The sequence below is a fragment of the Fukomys damarensis genome, unplaced genomic scaffold (genome assembly GCF_012274545.1).
Source record: "Fukomys damarensis isolate Sample0158 unplaced genomic scaffold, DMR_v1.0_HiC HiC_scaffold_25, whole genome shotgun sequence".
Lineage (NCBI taxonomy): Eukaryota > Metazoa > Chordata > Mammalia > Rodentia > Bathyergidae > Fukomys > Fukomys damarensis.
Window position 1 is genome coordinate 8,733,779 of NW_022900937.1, and position 23,636 is coordinate 8,757,414.

Consider the following 23,636-nt stretch of genomic DNA (forward strand, 5'->3'; position numbering starts at 1 on the left):
CTTCTTTCTACCAGGGTAACTTGGCAAAGCTTTCTGCACCCTGCAGGAGCTGGTCTGATCTCTAACGAGGTTCTGCCTGTCTCCAGAAAGTGGTCTGCATGGGTCTGCACCAGCCTCCCCCTGGGTTGGACAGAGAGAAGAGGAGTCTATCCTTTTTGGATTCTGCACTGAAGTTGAGCTCTTGGGACATTACAACATCTTGTTGTTTTTTATCTAAACTGAGTAGCTGCCTAATGAGGTCCCAAAAATCACTCCAATGTGCTCTTTCAAAACAAAAGTTAGAAGGCTCCCTGATCCCCCGGAAGAAAGCTCCATTTCTGCTCAAAACCCATCCCTGACCTTTTTGTTGAAGAAGAACAAAATAATGTAGTAACAAAAACACAAGTGGCTGCCAAGGGAAAGGAGAGAGGAAAAAAAAAAGAGTTCCTGTAAGGGACTGAAACAATAAATCTCTCTGCTGAACTCCCTGAGGGAGTGTGTGTGTTTCCTCCCGTTCTTTATCAGAGTCCCCAAAATAAGTAGGGGCGGGCAGGGGCTCTGGGGCTCCCCACACCTTCTCCACTTGCTGCAGGGCCTGGGCTGAAGGGAACCAGCCGTGCCTCGTCTGCAGAGGAGCCTCGAGACCCCCAGCACCATGACTTGGCTTCCAGCAGCCACCGTTCTCCTGCTCCTGCTCTCTGGCCTCTGCCATGGGGATGCCACAGGTACCATTTTCTCTTTTCCTTGCAATGGTGAGCAGGACAAACAACTCTGAGAGGGGCCTTTAGCCTCAGTTTACCTTCAGGGAGCTTGCTCTGAAACTCGGCTGGATCGAGCATGTGGGCAGGAGGCTGGAGTGCGAGGGGACAGCTCCACAGAGACCTTTTCATCTCCCTGAGGGGAACAGCTGCTGGAGGAACAGCCTTGGGTGTCCTGTGGAATCATGGAGGCAGTGGAAACTCACAGGAGCCTTTTTAGAAAATGAAATCTGCGGATAGGTTGTTGGCTGAAAAAGTACTTTTTCTCAAAAATGTCTTCTTTTTAGACAGAAGTCCAGAAATAATGAGATTGTGGTGTACAGCAGACAGTCTGTACTGGAAATGTGCATTGCTCCTACCAGTCTGCACTGGTCTTCACTGTTTTCAGGCTCTGAGAGATTGGGAGGTTGGGAGAAAGTGTCTTGGACACAAATCCCAGTGCCAGAGGGGTGGCTGATCGGAGAGAAAGTCATTCAATTATCGTTTATAGACTTGTTGCAGAAATACGCTCCTCTCTTTATAGTACACAGCATATTTTGATAATAGTTCAGGACTCTGTAGACATAAAAACCCTATCATGGATTACAAGTTAAGAAACTTAGGTACAGGATATGTGTGATCCTACCTAAACCCCGATCATATTAATGATCAAGTGCAAGAAATTGTCCCATCTGAATTTTAAGCTTTCCTGAGTTATTTAAAATCAAGAATTAAATTTGATCAATACTGGCTAGGCTCCCACTCTGTAGCAGTGCAAGGAATAAAACAGCAAGTAAGATGTCATCCTTGCCCACAGTGGGAAAAATAAACAAGTAATCCTAACATAAGACAGATTTAATAAGTGTGAAAACCAAAGTACAAACTATCATAAAAGAATACCGTGAGAAAGATTGATTTTTTTTAATTCCGAGAAGCCCTGAGGGGGAACCAAAAAAAATTCTCAGTTCTAATTTTATTTTGTTTGTGCTCTTTTCAAAAGTTTTCTTCCAAAAAAAAAAAAAAGTAATTTCCAGCGACATTGGAGCAGAAAATAGGCACACACCCCCTTGAGCAACTCTTTATCAGTAATTTTTCACAGTATCTCCATAAATTTAGGACATGTCTCCAAAGCACTTCAGCGTCACCTACCCTTGGTTCCCATGCAATTTGGAGTCCCCAAGGTTGAGGCACCAGGTTTTGAGGCTAGACTAAGAACGTGACTTTTAAAATAAAGACTGTCCATGAGGCGTCCTGGAAATCCAGGTGCTAGCTGGCAAGGAACTGCTCAGTATGCGTGGCGAAGACTGATAAGAATCCCACAGCCTGCAAAACTCATTCACAAGGGACACAGGGTTCCTCTAAGCTCCAAAAGCCCCGGGTGGCAGGTGTCCACTCTGGTCTGCGGGTGCCAGAGAGCAGCCCAGATGAAACCCTCCAACTGCAGCTTCTTTTACACGGCAGAGCGAGGCAGGGTGGAGCCCCCAACCTCGGCTAAAGGGGGTCTGAAGGCAACAAGGACATCGCAGGGGCCCGGCAGATGGCTTCCATCACGGGCTCCTTGGAAGACAGAGGCCCCTCGGTTCTTTGCTGATGACCTAAGTCTTCCTTCAGCAATATTGCCTTTCTAATGAACTGCCAGGCCCTGGAAGAGCTTCCCACTGAGTGGGAGAGACAGTTACATAACTACCTCTTTCAGCCTCTGCCAACAAGCCCACTTGTTAACTTAAGGCCAGTATCGGTGAAAAGTAATGCTAATAAAAATACAAACTGCTGCATTCATCTTAGAAAAGGAAATTATAGACCCGGAGCATGAAGCAGCCGTCAGAGTGTGTCCACAGGGGCGGGAGGCGAATTTCCCATCCTCTGCGAGACTCTGTCACACCTGGGTCTGCCTGGTTTATGTTTCCTTCGCAGATTGGCACAGGAAATAAAGCATTTCCTGAGATGATCTGGGAAGTTCTTTCCTTAACGCCTGTACCAGGAACACGTTGATTCCAGAGCCTTCTGTGTTCCCTGAGCTTAGAGGGATTAACACATTTCCATCAGCAGTTGATTACTAGGCGTGTGAGGGAGACATTTCCTTTGCTTGAAATTCACAAGTTGTCAGCAGATCTATGCCTTTTTGCATAATAATGTATTTCTAAATAATAATCTTTTAGCGAGATTGAGTAGTTTTCATTTCTGATGTTTTTTGTCAGTCACAGACTTAAAAAAATACAATATAGGCTTTTGTGCTTTTTGTCAAAATCAAGGAATCTCCACATGGTAGTGAGTGACTTTTATTACTCGGTTGGTGGTATAATATTTTACAATGTCCAATTTGGAAAGCTGCTTTTAGGAAATGTGTGCAGAAGGCTCCTGAAAGGAAACTGTCATTCTTTCCTGGGTTTTCTAAATTGTGTTTAAAACTGAACAGACCCCCCTACACTAGCTTTTGAGCTCCTTAGGTTTTTAAATCAAGATCGATGAGCTTTTGCCTGTCAGATGAAGAGAAAGTAAATGAAGAAGGATGCTAAGAAAAAGCATGCCCTGCAAACAATATGTGTTTAGTCTTCCAGTGCCATTTGCTTTGTAAACTTGACATTAATTTTAGGAGAGACCAAATTGATTTAGACATTTGCAGGCAGGAGTAGACACTACTGTACTGGCATCTGAAAAGTGATTTGATTTTGGGGGGAGAAATTCATTTATTAATGACTGAATACTCAATTTCATGCAACAGAAATTGACTGAGCATACTCTGAGCAAACACAAGGCCACACACTGCAGGTTTTCAGAAGTTGGGATGACAGCACTTTCCCTGGAAAGCGGGAAAAAGGAGGATGAGGTGTAAACTTTAAGAGGTGAACAAAGAATGGTCTAAGAAGTTCACAGCTTCCTTGTTCTAGGAAGGAGGAAATGAGACAAATATGAATGATGATGAGTTTTGAAGGTTGAAAAATCTAGAGTTTCAAGACAAACAGCTTCTCATGAGTGCGAACACCGAAACATCAGTGCATTCTAGTCTAGAAAAGTAAGGAAGCCACGTGTTGGACACAGTTAAGTACTAGGAAATAAAGCTGGAGATTCGGCATTAGGGAACAGTTAATATCAGGATGAGAAACATCCATTCACCTTGCTGGGCCACAGCTCAGTGGCAGAGCACATGCTTAATGTGTGTGGGCCCTGAGTAAAGACCTCAAGATCACCAAAAATAAAAATAGTACCAACTAATATAGTTAATTAGTTTGGAGCCTGTACATGTTTTTGAACATGGAAATTATATGACTGGGTGTATAAGTTGGGAAAATAAATCTGTCAATAGAATATATCATTACACTAGTGGAGATAGTTTACACAAATCGTGGGAGTTAGACTGCATAGATTAGACTGTTGGAGTCAGGAGAAACAAAAGTTAAAGAAATTAGTTTGAGCACTGTTGTAAGTTGGAAAGTCTGTCAATAAAATGAAAAAAGGGGGGCCAGGGATTTAGCTCAGCGATTCTGCCACCTGCCTTGCAAGTACAAGGACCCTAATTCTATGCCAGGTACCAAAAAAAAAAAGATACTGAAAAGAGCTTTCAAGAAATACAAAATGCATCATTTGGCAATAAAAAGAGAAGGTGTTTGCAATGTAAAGAAGGGTTGATTTGGAGCCTAGAACTAGGCAAGTGGCTGAGGAGTAGAAGTGAAGAAAGGTAGGAGGTGGCTGAGGGAACTAGTGCTCAGTTCTGGACACAGTAATTTTAAAGTTCTGATAAGATGCTTAAATTCTGACAGTGAAGGGGGATTAGCACTGTCCGGTGGGTAGTTGAGCATAGTGGAGGTGAAAGAGATGCAAGATGTTGGGTGTTCTTTAGTCTCAAATTCATCACATCAATAACAATGAGAATCAACTTCCTTCCCTTATGGACGCCTGCATTTTGAACTCTCTGCACTTATTTTCCATTTCTATCAGAGTTATTTATTTATGTGTGTGAATGTTTTATCTCCTCTACCAGAGTATAAACACTTTGAAAAAAGGAGCCATATTTATTACAGTTTTTTTCTCAATAATAGCACTAACAACATATTTAGGACATAATTATCTGAATGCATAAATAAGTAAAATAATTGTCTCCCCATTTTCATCTTTACTTTCTTCCTGTCGCTTTTCAGCTCCCTACCTTGTCCTTGTGGAAGGTCAGGAGCAAGTATGAATTACATGGCATAGCATTGAGGCAGTGGAGTGTTTTGACTCCAGGCTCTGAAAGTAGCACCAGATATAAGGAGACAGCTTCTCATCAAAGGTCAGCTGGCTTTCAAACCCAAGAAGATGATAAGAATAGATGGACAACCTAGTTTCAGACCACAGTAATTTACAACAAATGTGGTAGAAAAACTGCTGTGACAAAAATCATTGAGAGAGAAAAATCTAAATAAATTGGCTCTACTTCTCCTTTGTGGATAGCAAAGGTTTAATTTGAGATTTTGTTATACTTAGAAATTCAAAGAGATGGCATATTCTCGTGCAACTTCTAAAAACTACAATTCAACGCTTTTGAAAGGCAAACTTCACAAAAAGAGAGGTTGGAAGAAAGTTAAGTAAGTGCTGCACATGCTTACTTCATGTGTCGTTTTAGTAACATCAGTGGGTTGCTTCAGAGCAGATCAAGGTAATCTTGCTTAGTATGTCAGTTACGTGTAGCCCACATTAATATCTCATATCTGAAATGGGTAATCTGATTTAGAAAGAATAAATCAAAGTAAAACAAATCTAGTGCGATAAGTAATTTGTTCCCAAACCATCTCTTTTGCTTTATTCTCCACTTACTCTTTTTAATATCCCTGACTAAAAGTAGAAGTGATTAGTATATAATTCCTATTTTCAGAAGGTTCGTGATAGTTGCCAGAAACAAACTGTAATTATTCAGAAAATTGTTCAGAAACAAAGATGAACATTTAAAGGTTTCAGAAACCTTTGAAATTAATAGACAATTGCCTATCCTCGCCTGTGTGTGTGTGTGTGTGTGTGTGTGTGTGTGTGTGTGAAGATACTTTTCCAACTTCAGGTAATAAGTGATTGTGTAATCCAAGTTACTTACTTTTTTTTTCTTAGTAATTGCTTGCCAACTTCCTTTTCATCTGTAAGAACAATTTGAGATGCACATTTCTAAACACAGAATGTCAAGGCAAGAATTCCGGTGACATTCAGTTCCTGTGTCGTTCCTCCTTCCTGGTTCTGAAATAAGATGCTCACTCCCATCCTCCAGGGTTTGGCCAATCATACCTGTTTGTGGAGACTCTATCAGCATACGAGACGCTTTCAAGACAGCTGGCCACAGTCACAGCATCATCACGAGAACTGTGGGTGGTGTCAGTTACACTCAGAAAGCCTGCTACAGGGTACCCAGATGTTGGGGCTCCTAAGAAAAACAGTTTTCTGAACCTGAGTGAGGTTTCGTATCTTGAAGAATCCTGGGTCTGCAGAGGCAGTCGTAACTCGCCTCACCCAGTGAGTACATCTCAGGGAGACACTGCCTATCTCCCCTGCACCTTTTCTGGTCTGATCCTCTCTAACCATTGTGGTGATGACAAAGGCAATATAGGTGTGGCAGACAGAACCCACTTCACTTTAATACACCTGTTTTTCTTTATGTCTGGAGCTATTCTGATACCCATGTGGGCTTCAGCATGTCTCTGGGCACTGTACAGAAGTGAGAGCCATTAGCATTCCACAGGACTTCTCTTGAACAAAAGTCAGCAAATAAACATGTTTCTCTTCTACGCCGCTCCAGCTCCTGTGTTTTAATTCTTTACTCCTTTGTTAAGATCCCATCCCTCTATGAACTGTGCACACAATCACTCTATCTCCTTCTCTGCCTTCTCCTCTGGATCTTTTCTTTTTCTTGGTAGAAACAGGTTGGTTTGGATGCTAGTGTGTAAGTAAGTTTACAATTTCTCTGAAACTTTAATTAATATACACTGTCCTTTCTCTTTACTTCACAAAGTAGCAAGCATTGCCCAATCTTCTGTTGAATAAACTCTACAACATTCCAAGTAGAACTGTTCTGAGATGATCATCTGCCAGTTCGCATAGCCTCAGTGATGAATGATGCTGTGAGGTTGGGATGAGAAATGTCAGTGCCATTGATTTTACTGAAGTGTGGACTGCTTGTTAATCTGGTTAATCGATCACAGCTTGAATTTATAAGGTCAAAAACCAGAAAAGGCAAATCACCATGGGACCCGGTCCAGGTTGACACAAGGGCATCTTGTCTCTATAACCCCTGCTATTTATCATGCCAGATGCTTTGCCTATGTTGCTTTTTCCCATGTTTCTTCCATCAAAATGTACCATGGCCATCTCTGTGAGTCCAGTTTTACTCACGAGGGAGAAGAGGCTTGGAAACACGGAAATTCTGCTAGAATTGGATGGATTAAAGCCAAACCAGGACCACTGCTTTCCAGAACCTATTGCCATAGCTTGCTGCTCCCCGGTATAGTGACACTTCTTTGGGAAGCCGAGTTTTCTTATCAAGACAAGCAAGGCTGGCTACATCCACGTGAGTAATTCAGAAGCTGCTGCCACTTCCCGCAGGGACAACTTGGCAGCACTGACTTCTTAGGTATCAATTCATGCCCAGTAGATGGTTGGGAAGGAGTTACAGACATTTATGTACCTACCCATCATTATGCTGCTTGAAATAAAATGCAGTTGGTTTGAAATGTACTTGGAGGAGAAGCAAAGAAAGTAAAAAGAAAGAGCCATTACTGAATTAATAACTTAGAGTTACACTTATATTTCTGGAGTCAGAGCGTCTAGGCTGAAATTCCAGTTGTGGCACTGATTAGCTGTGAGACTTTGAACAAGTTCCTTGCTTTTATGCCTACAGTCCTTGCCCCACAGGGACTCTGGAATATCACGGGAGTGATCACTTTGAGCTCCTGTGAGTAAGCCCAGCTCATTGTAAATATTGCATGAATTTTGCTGAGTTTTGGAAGTCAGAGTTCCTTAGGTTATTATATCCCCTCCCTTAGATAAAATGCTTTATTTCCAAGTTGATTCTAATCAGAATCAGCAAATGTTTAAATAATTGGAATGTTAAGCACAAACTAAAAATAAATGCATGAGAGTTCTGACAATAGATGTGGATAGTATACTAGACCCATTGTCAAACTGTACTTTTAACTATAGCATATGCTGTCACTATTTGATATATGCACACTCACATGTTACCCAGAATGTCTCTCAGATTTGTAAGTTATTTAATTTATTTTATGAACTCACCACTCATATTAGTAGGCAAATACCATGTGTATTTAATGAGGCATGGTGGTGCATGTCTCCAATCCCAGCACTCGGGAGGCTGAGGCAGGAGGATCGCTGTGAGTTTGGGACCCTGTTACACACACAAAAAAAAAGAATTCTGACCTTCCTGTATGAAAACAGTTAACATTCACAAATATTATTACCTGCCATAAAGCATTGAGCATTGCTTATACTCAGAGGTGGAATATTTTAGTGGAAGAAAATGTGGCCTTACTGTGAACACTAAGTTTGAGGCCAGATCCTTGGTGTACTAGAATTGGCCAACACACCAAATCTTTCTTAGCCTAAGTTTCTATATCTAAAAATGAGGAAAAGGATCTATGTTGATATAGTATTGGTGCCACACGACAGTGAGAAAACCACTTTTAAATAATCTGTAAGTCATACACTTCTACAGTATTAAAATATTGTATCAACATTAAATGGCAGAATTGACTCATATCTAGCAAAGCACTGCATAAATTTTAGAACCATTTCTTACCGACTGGGCCTCTATCCACCATTTTTCTTTCAGTCATAGTACCTCTGTGTGTGTGTGTGTGTGTGTGTGTGCGCGCACGCATGCACACAAATGTGTATGCATGTGTGTGGCTGTTCACATCCAAATGGCAAAGTGTTGAAATAATACTTGAGTTTCAAAAATTACACACAAAAGCCCATTTGCATCACACATTGGGTTCATTTTTTACTGCAGTGGGAGAAGAAATCCTTTTTTGTGGCACGAGCTGCGAAATCGCCCTCCAGGAGCCGGGCAAGTGTGAAGGCAACATGGGGTTTTGTCTGCTCTCCCGGGTGCAGAGCAGTTTGGAGCCACTGGCACCGGCTCCTCCCAGCCTAGGATCTCTCCCGGTTCTGTCTCGCCCCATAAGTCCAATCTGCAAAGGTGAGACTGAATTAACTAAAAATTATAATTGCAACCTCTCTATTGAGATTAGATGAATTAACCCATATGAATCAATGAGATTTTCATTGTTTTTCTTTTTTCCATCTCATTTCCTGGCAGCTTAACATATTTTGGTTCAAGTTTTATATCAATGAACATTTAAAACTGTATGGGTTTCAAAAATAAAAAGAATGCCCATACCACTAACCACTTCAGCACCTAGGATCAGGTACCACCTCACCTGGGTGCCAGGACAGTGTCTAAAGGGCCTACTTTTGGGCTCCTCCATGACATTTAGTAATCAGCTTTTGCTTTCAGTTGAAGAACTGCACTCCTTCAAAAGGTAGCAGAGTTGCAAACACCCAAGGCAGTCTTGCATCTGTTTTCACTCCCTTGAGGGAAATTTATTTTTGTTTTGTTTTGTTGTTTTTTGAGACAGGGTCTCACTATGTAGCTGAGCTACCCCAGGCTAGCCTCCAATTCACAGCGATCCTCCTGCCTCAGCCTCCTGAGTGCTGGGATTACAGGCCTGCACCACCTTGTCTGGCCCTGCACTGTTTCTTTTTATTCTTGGCTCACACCATGAAGATGTGGTGAGGGCATTTTGAGATGCATTCTTAGTGGGTCCACCTCATACAGTTTGTTCGAGGACGCTGACCTACCATCCTGTTCCGACTTAACAGCAGAAAATGCCTTCCCTGGACACTGTTATCTGAATGCAAGTGTGCAAGTGTTTGTGCTCACAAAAGAACGTGTTGCCCTCCACCTGTGTACACTGTCACTTGTCAGATCATGTGGGACCTGTTACAAGCAGAGAAGGGAAAACTATAAAGCTTCAGTAAACATTCATTAATTGCATAGTTTACCTCTCCCACCCTAAAGTTGGAGTATTTTGAGTAATCGATTTTAATCTGATCCTCTATAATAAGGTAAAGGCATCAGATAATCCAATTTTCAAAATTTCATAGATCAGTAAAATAATCAAGATGCTATTTATTCAATTGATGAGAGAGAAACAAATTTGGTTTTGGCCAAATAAAAACACAAAACCCCAAATCCATATATTTGCCTGAATATTACATCTGAAAAGAGCAGAGAAACTGAATCCATTGGGTCCTGTCCCAACGCCAAGCCAGCACCAGGCACGGTGGAGAGAGGACAAGAGTGAGGCCTTGCTGGTTCCGCTCCATTTTTGGCTTAACAGACATAGGCAGAGCATTTGTCCTCTGGGGTCCTGTGCTCCTTCGAAGGGAGGGGTGTGGAGGTGCCCCGCCCCCAGTTCCTCCTTCGGGATTTTCACCCAGGACGTTGGGAGGACGCAGACCCTGAGGTTCCCCCTGCAGCACGCCAGTAAAGCCTAAAAGAAGTTTTCTTGCTTTCTTTTGCTGTGGCTATTGTTCTGTGAAATTTTCTTTGTAAAGCAACACTCTCCTATAGTTCCAAACACAGTGTTGCCCACACCGGCACCTGCTGGTCCCGATCCAAGGTGGCTAGTTTGTGTACTCTGAGAGAGGCCGCCACGCCCTTCCTGCAGTCTGTGCAGTTTATGAAGTCACAGCAGTGAGGCAGACCGTTGACAAGCTCCAGCCTGCTGATTCCTGACACTGGAAGTCTGCCTGCATACGCAGCCCAGATTCCTAACACTACAGCGTCCCCATTCCTTTTGTGTCCATGCCAGTCCTATCTATGGTCTTGCGCATCTCCCCAACCTGTTCTGGCTCTTAGCAACTCCTTGGGAGCCAGGGAGCTTTGTATTTAGGTCGCCGCACACATCCTGACCCTGTTTGAAACTTTGAAGGGAAAACCGTAGCTGCTTCCCTAATCCAGTGATTGTTAAAAGTGGCTAATTTTCTTGAGTAACGTATAGGCCGAGGCCTGGGGTCTGTTGGTGTTAATGAAGCAGGAGGGAGACTAGTACTGTAGCAGCACTGAAACCAGCCTGAGCTCTCGTAATGAGTGGGGCTGAGGACCCCTGTCCAGGAGGTGTTGGTCAAACAGAGCTGCAGCTGAACCCTTGGTGCCTGTGGAGATCTCAGGAGTTCCGATAATATTTGTCTTGGCCAAATCTAGCTTCCTGTTATCATGCACTGGTTCAAGCAAAAAACTGCACGCATCACATTGAATTCATAGCAACATTCTCATGAAAGCTCTGGACTTGCCTCCTTCCTAGGAAGGCAAACCTGTGTGCTTGTCCCCTGGCTGGGACAGTTGATGGGAAGGATGAAGGACATCTCAAAGGGGTGTCCACTGACTGCCAGCCCCACAGAACTTCCTGGAAAACCAGGGGTGAGGCAGGGGTGTCCACTGTCGCCACTATGGCTCCATAGATGTTTTTCTCTCATGTGTGGAACCTAGGGGCAGAGACAGCATGAAAGAAGAAAGGAGACTTAGAGAAAAGGGAGGGAACGGGGGGAAGAAAGGGACAGTAAGATTGGAGTATGTTGCATGCACGTGTGAAGAGTCATAGTTCAGTCCATTGTTCTGAATCATTATGGAGAACTCACAATCAATTGGATGGAGGTTAAACGCATGTTGCCAGGATCTGCCCATAATAATAAGATTGGCAAGCCTCTGCCAACACACATCAAGAATAAAGAAATAAATGCATTAAAGAATCACTGCTGAAATTATGTTTAATGTGTGGAGATTTTAAAAATATTTATGCAAATAATTCTGGAAATTGATATAAAATAAACAGATTTCTAGGAAAGACCAATTACAAAAACTGACTCAGGACTGACTCAGGCAAAAATACAAAACTTTGGTAGGCCTGTAAATACTGAAGAAATCAACTCAACAATTTATCTTCCCACAAAGAATACCTCCAGCTGAGTTAGTGACACCAGAAAGATAACAAGGCATTAATAATAATAAATAAAGCCAGTCTCACCAAAAACTCTCCCAGAGAATAAAAACAGAGGTTTTATGCTTCAATTTCTGTGATAAAGATGGCATACAGTTAAAACTCAAACCTGACAGGAACATTAAGAGAAACAGAAAGCTGACTATCATACAGCTTCTTTTATAGAAAGCATACAAAATATAATTAGATCAATGAGTAAAATAAAGGCAATGGGGAAAGAAACTAGAAAGCAGGCTGGAGATTTAGCTCAGTGGTTCGGTGGCCTGCCTGGCAAGGGCAAGGACCCGAGTTTGATACCCGGTAGCAAAAAAAAAAAGAAAGAAAGAAAGAAAAGAAACCAGAAAGCAGATTTTTGGAGAGGGAGAAGGGAATGGGGAATGAGGCAGGTTAAGGATTAAGGAGCCAAAGGAATAGAAGATGAAAAATAATCCAGATATGTTACACCCATGCACCAATTCTTCAACAAGAGTTGTCACTATTCTGTGCTGCAAACATAAATCAATAGAGATTTTTTAATCGGGCCATTTTTAAAGTTTTCTTAAGAACCATGAAAATATTTTTTTAAAGTTATCTCACTTTGCCTAGTTGAGATTCATTAACAATGTGAAGTTGGCTTCACACTAGAAAATCGACCAACTAACTATATCAATAGAATAAAGACAAAAAGGCATGATCACCTTGATGGACGCAGAAAAACCACTTCTAAAAATTTGATGCTTATTGCTGGTAAAATCACTAGGGAAATTGAGACTCTAAAGATATGATCCAAATCTAATACCGCAGCTTCAAAAACATCAAAATTGTAGTGATTACTGGTGAAATGTTAGTTTTCCTTTTAAAACAGAAGCAAGATAGTCTTGCCTGGCAATGATACTTTTATGCAACAGTGTAGTGAGTATCTTAGCAAATGGTGAGAAAGAAAAGCACAAGAGAAAAAAGTATTAAAAACAATTTAACATATGTCCTTTAAATGATCACAAAAAGATTAATACCTATAGGCAATTCTTGTAGAAGATACTCATAATTTCTATGAGAAAAAGAATAAAGCTTTTATTGAGTGATACTAAAGAAAATATGAAATATCTGGAAAATGGACCATACTGTTCACTGATTGGGCAAAAACAGTATGTGCAATAAAAGCTTATTATATAAACATTACCTGGAAATACATGAAATCAAGAAAACCTCAAGAATTCTTGCAAGTAAACCAAGAAAAAGGAACTTACTCTTCCACGTATAAGATCTCACACTAGAAGACAGAAGCTAAAAACTCAAAATGGTGAGTGGCAGATAAATCCACAGCAGTGACACTGATGCCACGTGGATAACAGGACCACGTTCTGAAGCTTCCCGGAGCCACGTGGGTGGGTGACAAGACACAAGAAGAATGGCAGCACCTTGGGGAAGACTTAGCCTTCAGGTCGGTACCTACCCCGATGTGCTCTTCACACAGAGCCAAGGCAATTCCAGGAGAACCACTGACTCAAGTGTAGAAAGTAAACACTTAAAACTATGAGAAATACAGTAGGGGGATGAGGCTCAGTGGCTCCACTGCCTGCCTCGCAAGCAGCAAGGTCCCAAGTTCAGTCCCCAGTACCAAAAAGAAAAAAATAAATAAATTAAAGAAATCTAGGAAAGCATCTTTCTAACTCTAGGAAAGTATGACAAGAGCATTAGTTACAATGACATGCGTTTGGCTACATTAGAATGACTATTTACCAAAATACAGAGCAGCAAAATTAAAGATAGCCAAAAAATGAACGGTATTTTCCATGTACAGAACTAACCAAAACAGACTCCTCCACAGTACATAAAAGAAAAACTATATATAAGTAAAAAAAAAAAAAAATGAAGAGGACCCAATCAAGAGATAAAATTGGCAAACGAGTATTCTGCTTTTGTACAAAAATAAATATAAAAATGTGTTCCTGGCAAATTTTTTTTAGAAGAGTCAGAAGTTAGTATGAGCTTAATCTCTTTGGATTGCAAAATAGATCAGTAAACTATAGGTCATTCAGTGAATTGCATATAGCAATGATAATGAAAATAAGGTGGGATCATCGTTTCCATGAAGTCATCATCAACACAATGAAAACTATTAAATGCTCTGAGCAAAACAAAAAATAGGTAAACTATGTCATTTGCGTAAGGTTCAAGCACTCAGAAGTGAACTCCGAGATCTTTGGAGGTGTGCAGAGAAAGGAGGGCTGGGAGGCGGCTGGGAGGAGGCTGAGTGGTCCCCGGGCCTCTGTGGAAATGCCTCGTCCCTATGAGCTCCCTCCCACGGAGCCTCTGAACCCCAGAAATGCCTCTTCTCCTTGCATCATGTTCTCATTGCATCTCTCAGCAGGTGTGGGCTTAGCTTCATTTATTGCATGCATATTTGCGTTTTGCGCCTTTTTGTCTGTTACCTTTCACAATTGTAACAAAAGTGGGGGATGGAATAAAACTCAGATTCTGAGTTACGTTTTTAAGCTGAAGCAGAGATGGAGTAAAGGGGAAGTAACCAATCCTCTGGGAGGACAAAGACTCCATGAGGCCTTAATCATGATTAGAACTTCACCAAGGCTGCCCTACATCAGAAAATCTTAAGAAAAGCCAAGAAAAGAAAGCTGGGGAGAGCAATGTCTGAGGCCTTCTGAAGTGTTTTGTGACAAAAACAAACTTTTTGCCAAATAAATCTCTGTCATCCTTGCTCCTATGTTGTTTGTGGATCCTTTATTTTCCCGCATCTCCAGAAAAAAAAAAAACCCTGTGAGTATAGAATCCACATGTAGACTCTCAAGGTTTAATTTAGCTATCATCGATTTCCTCCCAAGCCCGTGCTGCTGTCCTCCTGAGGATCAGCTTCTCGCACCTCACTTATTTTGAGGTCAGTGCCACCTCCCACGCAAGCCTGGCCTCTGCTCTGCTGCCCCTAAGGACCAAATGCCTCTCAGGTGACGTCACTGCCTGCCTGTCATGAGTAGGGCCTCACCATCTGTATGTACTGTGCTCTGTACAGGTGGAGATTGCTGCTACCCGCCCTGCTGAGGACTGAGGCAGGGCTGGCCAGGCTTTTGGGGCCCCCATGGGATCCTTGTCATTGATGGGAGTTATCTTTCCAAAGGGAAACATCACTGGTGATGTTTTCTGGGGCTTAAGAAGCCTATATTTATTAGTGGGAACAATGTTTCTGAATCCTTCTGAGGGCTTTTAATTCCATTTCAATTTGGCTTTCCCTAATCTCCATCTAATTCAAGGTAGAAGTACTGTTAAAATATTTTTTAATTTCAAGAATTGATCATAAATCATTTCTGAGCAAAACTATATTGTGCTTTCCTACAAATCATTTCAACAAGGAAGCATCTCTGACTTCAAAATGTAATAACCATAGCTGTGTGTCAGCTGATCCTTTGCAAAGCCATTTACATATGCTAGCTCTGTAAAACTCTAAGAACCAGACAAAGTGGTGATGTTAACCATCACCAATTTATAATAAAGTACAAATGCTTTCAAAATTCAATGAAACATACAGACGGGATTAAATGTTAAAGGAGCCTAGAGTGACTGCTAAATTTGCAGCACTGGTAAGCAGGATAATAGTGCTTGTAAATTGAACTTAAAGGCTCAACAGAGAAATATTTAATTGTGTGATTTAAAATGTAATATTGATTATTTCCAAAGCCCAAGTAACTTTTGAAAAATTTTTCCTGCACACACAATGTACACTTGTGAAATTAAAAAAAAAAACCCTCAAAGACTACACCTTCGGAATGAATTAAACATCAGTACCATGGCTGCTATTGTATAACATTAATTGTTTGAACTGAGAAGGAAAATGAGTAGTCATGTTTACGTCAATCCCACACAGTCCTGTACACAGCAGGCCTTCGGTGACTGTCTATGTTGGGTGAAGAAAGCTCAGCACCTGAGGTTTAATACAGAAAATGAGTCATATTGTCAGGCCCTTTGTTAAAGGAAGAGGCAGGGACAGCATGAGCTTAGCTGAGAGTAGGAAAGGAACTTCTGCGCCTAAGGGACAGCACGGAAACCAGCTCACCCGGCAGAGACCAGTGAGAAGTGGAGTAGAGAGGCTGAAGTTCTGAACAGGACCTGAAGTGCCTCGGAGAAGACAGGAAGTGACTTCTTAAACTCTGATCATGTCTGTCCTTAAGGCAGCCTGGTAGCTGCCAGTCTGCACCATGGCCCAGTGCTGGCTGGAGTAGGTGGCCTTGGGTGGAGCGTCCCTCACTGAGTCGGGCAGAGACTGATGTGCAGGCCCTGTTTGAGGGCCACTGTGACACACTGCAGAGCTCACGGTGGCATCCAGCTTGCTTCTCTGGGGGAAGCCTCCATGTTCTGTCAGGGACATGGGGATGCATGGTCTAAGGTCCCTGAGGGCTCTGACAGCCTCGTGAGTGAGCTGCTTGTCAGTGGTGACATACGGCAGGTGGCTCCAAGAGTCCCACCCAGGACTGCTCAGAGCCGAAACGCTGAGAAATGAATGGTGGTTGCTGAAGACACAAGTGCAGGGAAAGGTGTGATGCGGGGAGAGGCAGCTACTGTGTCACTGGCTGAAATGTGTGGAGCGTTTGAGAATTTGTCACAAACTAGATTGATCCACATGCAGGGATGGATCAGCATTTTCCTAGACTTCAGGCAGATTTTCTCAAGCTAAGTCCGTGGCAAATATTACTTACTATCAGCTGACTGGGACTTGCTCAATTCTAGTTGTCCTGTATGGCCAAAAATACCTTTAGGATTCCATGTCTTCCTACTAAATGCTCAAAGTCCTTTGTTACTACTGAAAAAACTCAGTACAGCTAGAAGCAGAACAGTACTTTGCCTCTTTTTTTGTAGTACATGAGTAAGGATGCTATCAATAAATGTTAGCAGCCATGAAATTACTCTGCTATTCGAATACAATTAAAGCCTACACACTGTAATTATGGAAGATATCATGTTGTTTTTATGGCAGGTGCATTTTACTAATTGATTTTGTTTACAATTATAATTTGTACTTCTTTGTCTACATGAGAATTACTCGGCTCATGAAACATACTTTCCGATTTATTTTCTCTGAATGTTAGGAAAATAATTACTGGCTTTTTACATCTAATGAAAACTCAAAACTTTTAGGATAAATACTTTTTACTTTAATTCACATATCAGAAAATTACTGGAGAGAATTGATAGCAAAGAAATTTAAATTTGAAAAAAATTAAATTAGTTTCAGGCACAGCTTTTTATATTAAACTGTAAATCAGTCCAAAAGCTTTCTCTTCTTCTGAAATCCCATCCACATCTTTACCCATGTTAGTTTCTCTCTGAAGACAACTTTGCTGGCGTTTAAAATCTAGAGAGAAAAATTGAATTTGTGCTATAATAAGAATCCAACTATCATTGAAGAAACAGAATAGTTATTTTTAATTCCTGTACAGTATGACATTATCACTGCAGCCTATTTGAAAGTGAGATATTAAAACACCGTATTAATTATTTTCAATGTTTGATTTTCCTTTGGATTTACATAATTTCTTGATGCATTTACTAAATTTATATATTTGTTACTTTGCTCTTTTATTTTTCATTGTATTCCTTCTGAACTTTATCCTATAAATAAGTAAATTTTCTCTAATTATTTCTCTTATTTTGACATTGACACTTTCTGTATTATTACTCAAGATATTAAAGATGCAGTTCAATGCACCATCCTACCAAAGCTGACTTGATTTCTTTTTTAAACTGGAAAGGTCAGATTCCTTTGAAACATGCACTCGGTTTTCCCTTGACACTGTCATTTACTGCCTTGGAGTTTAACGTGCTTTGTTGATAATAATTTCATATGAGATGAAAATCATAAGTCTTACTCAAACCTGACTAGATACTGTGGGTCTGCATCTCCTTTTTTATATAAAATATTTTCTTCCCCTATGTATCTGGGGCATTAAATGGTTATTAATAAACTCCTCAGCTCTTACTTTCCACCTATATTAGGAGTCTCTCAAAAAAGGTTGAGCTTTGGAATCTTTTGGCTTTGGATCTGAAAGAAAGAGGGGATAGTCCATGGCAGGGAAGGAAAACAAAGGGATGAGAGGGGATGGGGTGGCTCTGTCACAGCGAAGTGTCCATCATGGTGCATGGCTGTGCCCACCCTGACTGATGGCCTCCTTAACACACTGTCTGGAGCAGCACCTGTGGTTGGGAGGGACAACAGGTGGCACTGGAGGTAATTTTGAGCATAAATGGCCATAGAATTAAATAATGTGGACTCAAATCTCTCTTATATTTCTGATTTCCTAAGGAAGAACATGCATTTTGTGTTCTTATGCTTTTGCCAATTTCCCAATACTCATTAGTTTCTCTTTTTAACATGGAGGGAGCAGAATTCAAGATGAAACCATCATAGTTAATGGTATCTACCAAGAATCTCAGGACTTCTTCATGGTATTTATTACAGTGTGGATAAAAAGACTGATTTTATGTTGTGGTGACACTAAAACATAATACTATGAAGTAAATTTTTAAAAAGAGAACTGATTTTAAGAAAATGTAAAGAAATAATAGTGAAAGACATTAAAAAATTAAAAATACAGAACAGGATGGGATGAAGTTTTAGATATACATATATTTTCAGGGATCAAGCCTGAGAATGCTGTTGCAACCAACTGTGGCATTTCTTTTGCCAGCTCTTTTTTATTTTTCTTACAAGAAAGCTGCTAAAATGGACAAGAGTTTTGAGAACATTGGTAAATGGTCAATGCCTTCTGAATTTACAAAGTGTATTTTACTTGACTTTTATGGCCCAGCAGGATGTGAATAGTAATACTTCCAAAAGTTACAGTTTCACTAGAGAAAAAATTAAAATGCTAAGAACACAGGAAATGCCCCATGAATTATTCTATGACTTTAAAGTGACCTTATTTTTTGAAAAAAATCATAATTCCAAATTTATCCAGCATTCAATACTTACTATTGAGGTCACAAAAGAACAGAAGTGTGTTTACCAAGTACAAAGAATAAAGATTTGCAAATGCATTTCAATCCAAAAATTTATTTACATATGAAAATAAATTAATTAAAGCAAATTAAAGTAAATCATATGTTCAATATAACTTCAATGATTCTGTTCAAAGCATTTATATTTAGTATTTAATAAATTTTAAAAAGCTGATAAGATCCTAATGATATAATTGACCATATGAAATAGGAAGAAAAGGGCTAAAGGTGTAGGGAAAATGGGAAGGGTAGGGGAAAGGTAATAAGGGAAAAGAGAAAAATATGACAAAATGAAAAAATGGAAATAAAGTGTTTGTAAATGGGGAGGGGAGGAGGGAATGAAAGGAGGGCACAGACAAGGAGGAAAAAATGAGAACCAAGACCTGTCATGTAAAGGTACAAGATCCCAATAATGAACGTAATTGTACTGTATACCTTAAATGTACCAATAAACTCAATAAAAGAAAACAAAAGAGCTGATATCAAGTACTAAAAGTAACAGAAGATACACAGATCAATGTTAATATTATCTATCAAAATTGTTTGAAAATTGATCATTCTTATATCTTTTCATAACTTTAAACTCATAATATGTTTAATTATACAGAACATTATATTTCTGAGTCCTGACTAAGGAGAACTGGCTTCATATGGATAATAATGTAAGACTGCGTCTATTTGATTTTCTCTTTTTCATACCTCTGTTCCTATGTCAGGAATGTAAATTTAATTGTTCTGGTGTAAATTGTCTTCAAGGGCAGAAGAATTTATCCTTTTATAACTAAAAATAGTCTATTAATTGATATAAAGTACATTTTATAGCAGCTAGATAAGTTTTCTTTATATTTAGAGAAACCAAAAGTAAGAGTAAATGGCAGATAAGACATCACAGTCTCAGTCAATTGTTTTCTAGCTTCCAATGCCTGCCTTTTCATGTGCATAAGTGCCTAAGTTTCAGTTTGTTTCAAACTAAAATGACTTGCTAGTCAGTTTCCCGTGGCTCAGGAAACTCCTAGTTTAAGATTTGGGTTTTCAAATTCAGAACAAATCCACAAATGTACTCCTTGATTTAATGGTAGCCTTCAAACTTACAAGATCTTAGAAAACTTTTTATTCCCTAATTTTGGTGGTATCCTGGGTTTAAGTAAGTATTGGTATGCTAGGGTCTATTTGTTCTGATTATGTGGTCATAGCTGTGAAATGCTACAGCCAGCATAGCTAGTGGAGAACCTATGACACAAGTATTTTTGTAATTTTCTAGTAAGACAAAAAATATTAATGTACAGTTGTATTTTCTAAACCAAAACTTCAGTATTTGGGTTGAATTGCAGTTTGGGTACTTGGTGATAAGTAAGGGAGTTTCGGGTTGAAGTTTGGCAGTCAGCCTCTGAAAGGTTTGCCATCACTAGTCTACAATAATTTGCTATAGAACAAACCTGCAGTTATTTTTTGCTTGGCAAATGTGATTATGACCCAGCTAATGTATTCTGAGTCTAGTACATGAGGTTTAGTGAAACAAGAAAGCTGTTTGATATAACGCAAATGTCACTTGTCTCTCTTTGAATGCATTAACATGGCTACCTGGAAGACTTCCATGTCCTAGGATGCCCAACCCTTCTAAAGTCCCTGTGACAGAGGAAGGATTAAGTTGTCATGCTGGGCTCTCTTTGCAGCCTCCTGGGTCCATCAAACTTGTGCCTCCTTTGGTCTTTTCATGACAAATTTTTCAACCTCACCTTAGCAAGAACAAAATGTTTCCTTTAGGCATGACCAGAAATTCTGCTTTACTGGATTCCTGGTGGTTATTTGCAGACATTAGTGAAGGAGAGATGCAAACAAATGAGATGTTTCAGACATTCCTGTTCTTAAAGGACTTTTGGTTCACCATCTTCTTTCTTGGCCTTTTCTCTATTATTTACCTCAACTTCTTTAAGGATAAAAAAAAGTTTAATTTTCTTGGTGGAGTGTAATTTAGTTCTTTCCAGTGTGTGTGTGTGTGTGTGTGTGTGTGTGTGTGTGTGTGTATTACTGAGTTTGAACCCAGAGTCTTCATTCTGGCCCTTTTCTATTTTTATTTTTTGAGAGAGTATCTCACTACATTATGAAATTGCCTAGGGTAAGCTTGCACTTGTGATCCTTCCACCTCGGCCTGCCAGAAAGCTAGGATGACAGTTATATGGCCTTACACCAGTCTTTGTCTTGGTCCTGGACATTCTTATAGCTTTTTAAAATAGTCTCTTACAGGGGTATGCCTGACCATGTTCTCTTAGATAAGTACAATTTCCATCCTAGTCTTTGTCTTGGCATTTGGGCAGGGATAGTTGTTTTTGTGGTCAAAGTGGTGGACTGTATCATACGAAGGGGTGCTGCAGTCTAAGTGATTAGTGTCTACCTCTGGCTGTTCTTCTCTGTAACTCTGGGTTTCCAGTCCTCCACTGCCAGCACAGTAGACCCTCCCCAGCTAGGCAATGGGTGCACACTCTGGAAATGTGTCTGTGTCCTGCTCAGTGTGAAAGAGCTGCTCTCGTGTGCAATGTAGGCTCTTTCTTGGTGGCATCTGCCCCATATCAGGAAGAGTTATTTGAAGTGTGTAAGATATAAGGAACCCACCATAAGTAACTCCTTTCATCACAACCTAATGGAATAGTTCAAAATATTTTTAATTTGGAAAATACCTCAGAAGAAGCAAATCACTAAAATCAAACAGTAGAAAATCATTAATCCTATAAATCCCATGTCCCTGATGCATGTCCTCAAATCATGTTTCCATCTCCAAGTGGAGAAATAAATACATGAGAACAGAGGCAGCGAAAAAAAGAGATATTTGTTCTCTAACTGCACAGTGTCAAAGGCTCCATCTTTAGGACCAGTGATTCTTTCTTCTACTTGATGGAGCCAGCAATGGATGCTTTCTACTACAGTTTTCAATTCAGTCATGGTGTTTTTCATCTCTAGAATTTTTATTTCTTTGATGTTATTGTCTTTATTTTACTCTCAAACTTCTCATTTTCTTCATGCATTTTTTCCTGATTTTCTTTAATTTTTTGTCTATCATCTTTGAACTTCTTTAGATGGATTGTTCTGAACTAGTGTTGTCATTTTATACATCTTCTTTTCCTTAGAGTCCCTACTAAGAGATTTGTTAACTTCTCTTGGAAATGATTTCCTGAGTCTTTGTAATCTTTCTGTTTTTCAATTAGTTTCTGAGAATTTGGGCAGGAAGCCACCTCTTTTTGGTTTTTATAGATGTCTTTGGCGGAGATGAATACTTGTTTTTAGTTTAGCCTTTGTATCTGGATGAACCAGCAAACAAAAGCCCTCATCAGTTTGATTTCAGATCTCTAGGTGACTGTAACAGCCAGCTTTCTCATCACTGAATCACAACATCCAACACCATGACTTAAGAGGAGGGATTAATTTGGCTCACAGTTTCAGCCCACACTCAGCATGCCCAAGTCAGAACATCATGGTGGAATGGATGTGCTTATTTCATGGTAGCCAGGAAGCAGAATAGAGGAAGCATGCCAGAGCAGACAGGGTGAAGGACCACAGGCCCCAAGGTCATATCTCCATGACTCTCCCAGACACACCTAGCAGTGTACTCCACCAATCACTGGGGTGGATCCCAGAGTCAATCGTGTTTCTTCCCCATCCACCACCATAGTGACAGAGGTGCTGTCTATTCTCTGAATGGGGCAGCTGATTAGAGAACACTCTTCAGTGATAGAATTGGCTGAGATTAGCAGGCATCCTTGCAGTTAGGCCAGGTTACAGACTGTGTTTCCTGGCCAGGGGACACAGCTAAGTGAATTAAGAACTGGGGCAGGGTTGATGGAGGGAGTTCATGCTTAGACAGAACTGCTGATCAGTCTGGACAGCTGGCTTTGCTCTGTAGAAATGCCTAATGCAGGTTTGCCTCCTTGAGTGGGGAGGGGCTTTAGAGTGGGCTTTGAGTCTGGACTGAGCACTGTTTTAACTCCCACCTGAGACAGATCTAGCCTCTGTTTTTTTGCCAGATTGGATGCCCTGATCACTGCCCTGGGTCTTGAGCTAGGTTCCGAGGTCACTTTGAGCCCTAACAATTTCTTAGATGTGGCCCAGCTAACTTTGAAGCAAAGGAATAGTAATTAAAACAATGCCATGCTGTCGTAAAAATAGAAGAGTCATTGACAAATGAAAGAGAATATACAGCCCAGAGATGAACACAGAGGCTATGGTCAACTGATCTTCAGCAGAGGGGTTCAAGAATACACATTAGTAAAGGGCAGTTTCACCAATATATGCTGTTAGAAAACCTAGTTATCCACATGCGAAGGAATAAATTGAACTTCATTTCACAGTATATACAAAAATGAACTCAAAATGAATTTAATACAAACATAAGACCTGAAACTATAAAACTTCTAGAAGAAAACATTAGAGAAACATATGACTTTGATTTTTTAAAAGCTAAAAATCACTTGTTCTATGCTTTTATAACTAAAAATAGTGTATCAATTGATATAAAGTATATTTTTCTAAAAATAGTGTATCAATTGATATAAAGTATATTTTTCTATCAGCTAGATAAGTTTTCTTTATATTTAGAGAAACCAAAAGTAAGAGTAAATGGCAGATAAGACATCACAGTCTCAATCAATTGTTTTCTAGCTGCCAATGCCTGCCTTTTCATGTGCGTAAGTGCCTAAGTTTCAGTTTGTTCCAAACTAATGTGACCTGCTAGTCAGTTTCCGGTGGCTCAGATAATTCCTAGTTTAAGAGGTGGAGTTTCAAATTCAGAACAAAGCTAAAGGTGCATCTTGAGAAGCGGGACTGCACTCAGCCTGATACACCATTGGGTCCGAAAGCAACGACAGAAGGGCCAAGAGGACACCTGGAAAGATCACGGATCATGGGCATGGGG

General features: G+C 40.3%; 1 protein-coding gene across 2 annotated transcripts in view; it reads left to right on the top strand.

The window, feature by feature from the left end:
* The first annotated feature begins 493 nt into the window (after positions 1-493).
* Positions 494-23,636, top strand: part of Emcn (endomucin) — an 86,647-nt gene continuing 63,504 nt past the window's right edge. Inside the window, exon 1 of one of the 2 annotated variants that reach the window (XM_033756113.1) lies at positions 494-704. In XM_033756113.1, coding sequence (XP_033612004.1) covers positions 635-704 — 70 coding nt within the window. In that variant the 5' untranslated portion in view covers positions 494-634. The remainder of the gene's footprint in view (positions 705-23,636) is intronic. The other variant, XM_033756111.1, reaches the window with a different exon arrangement.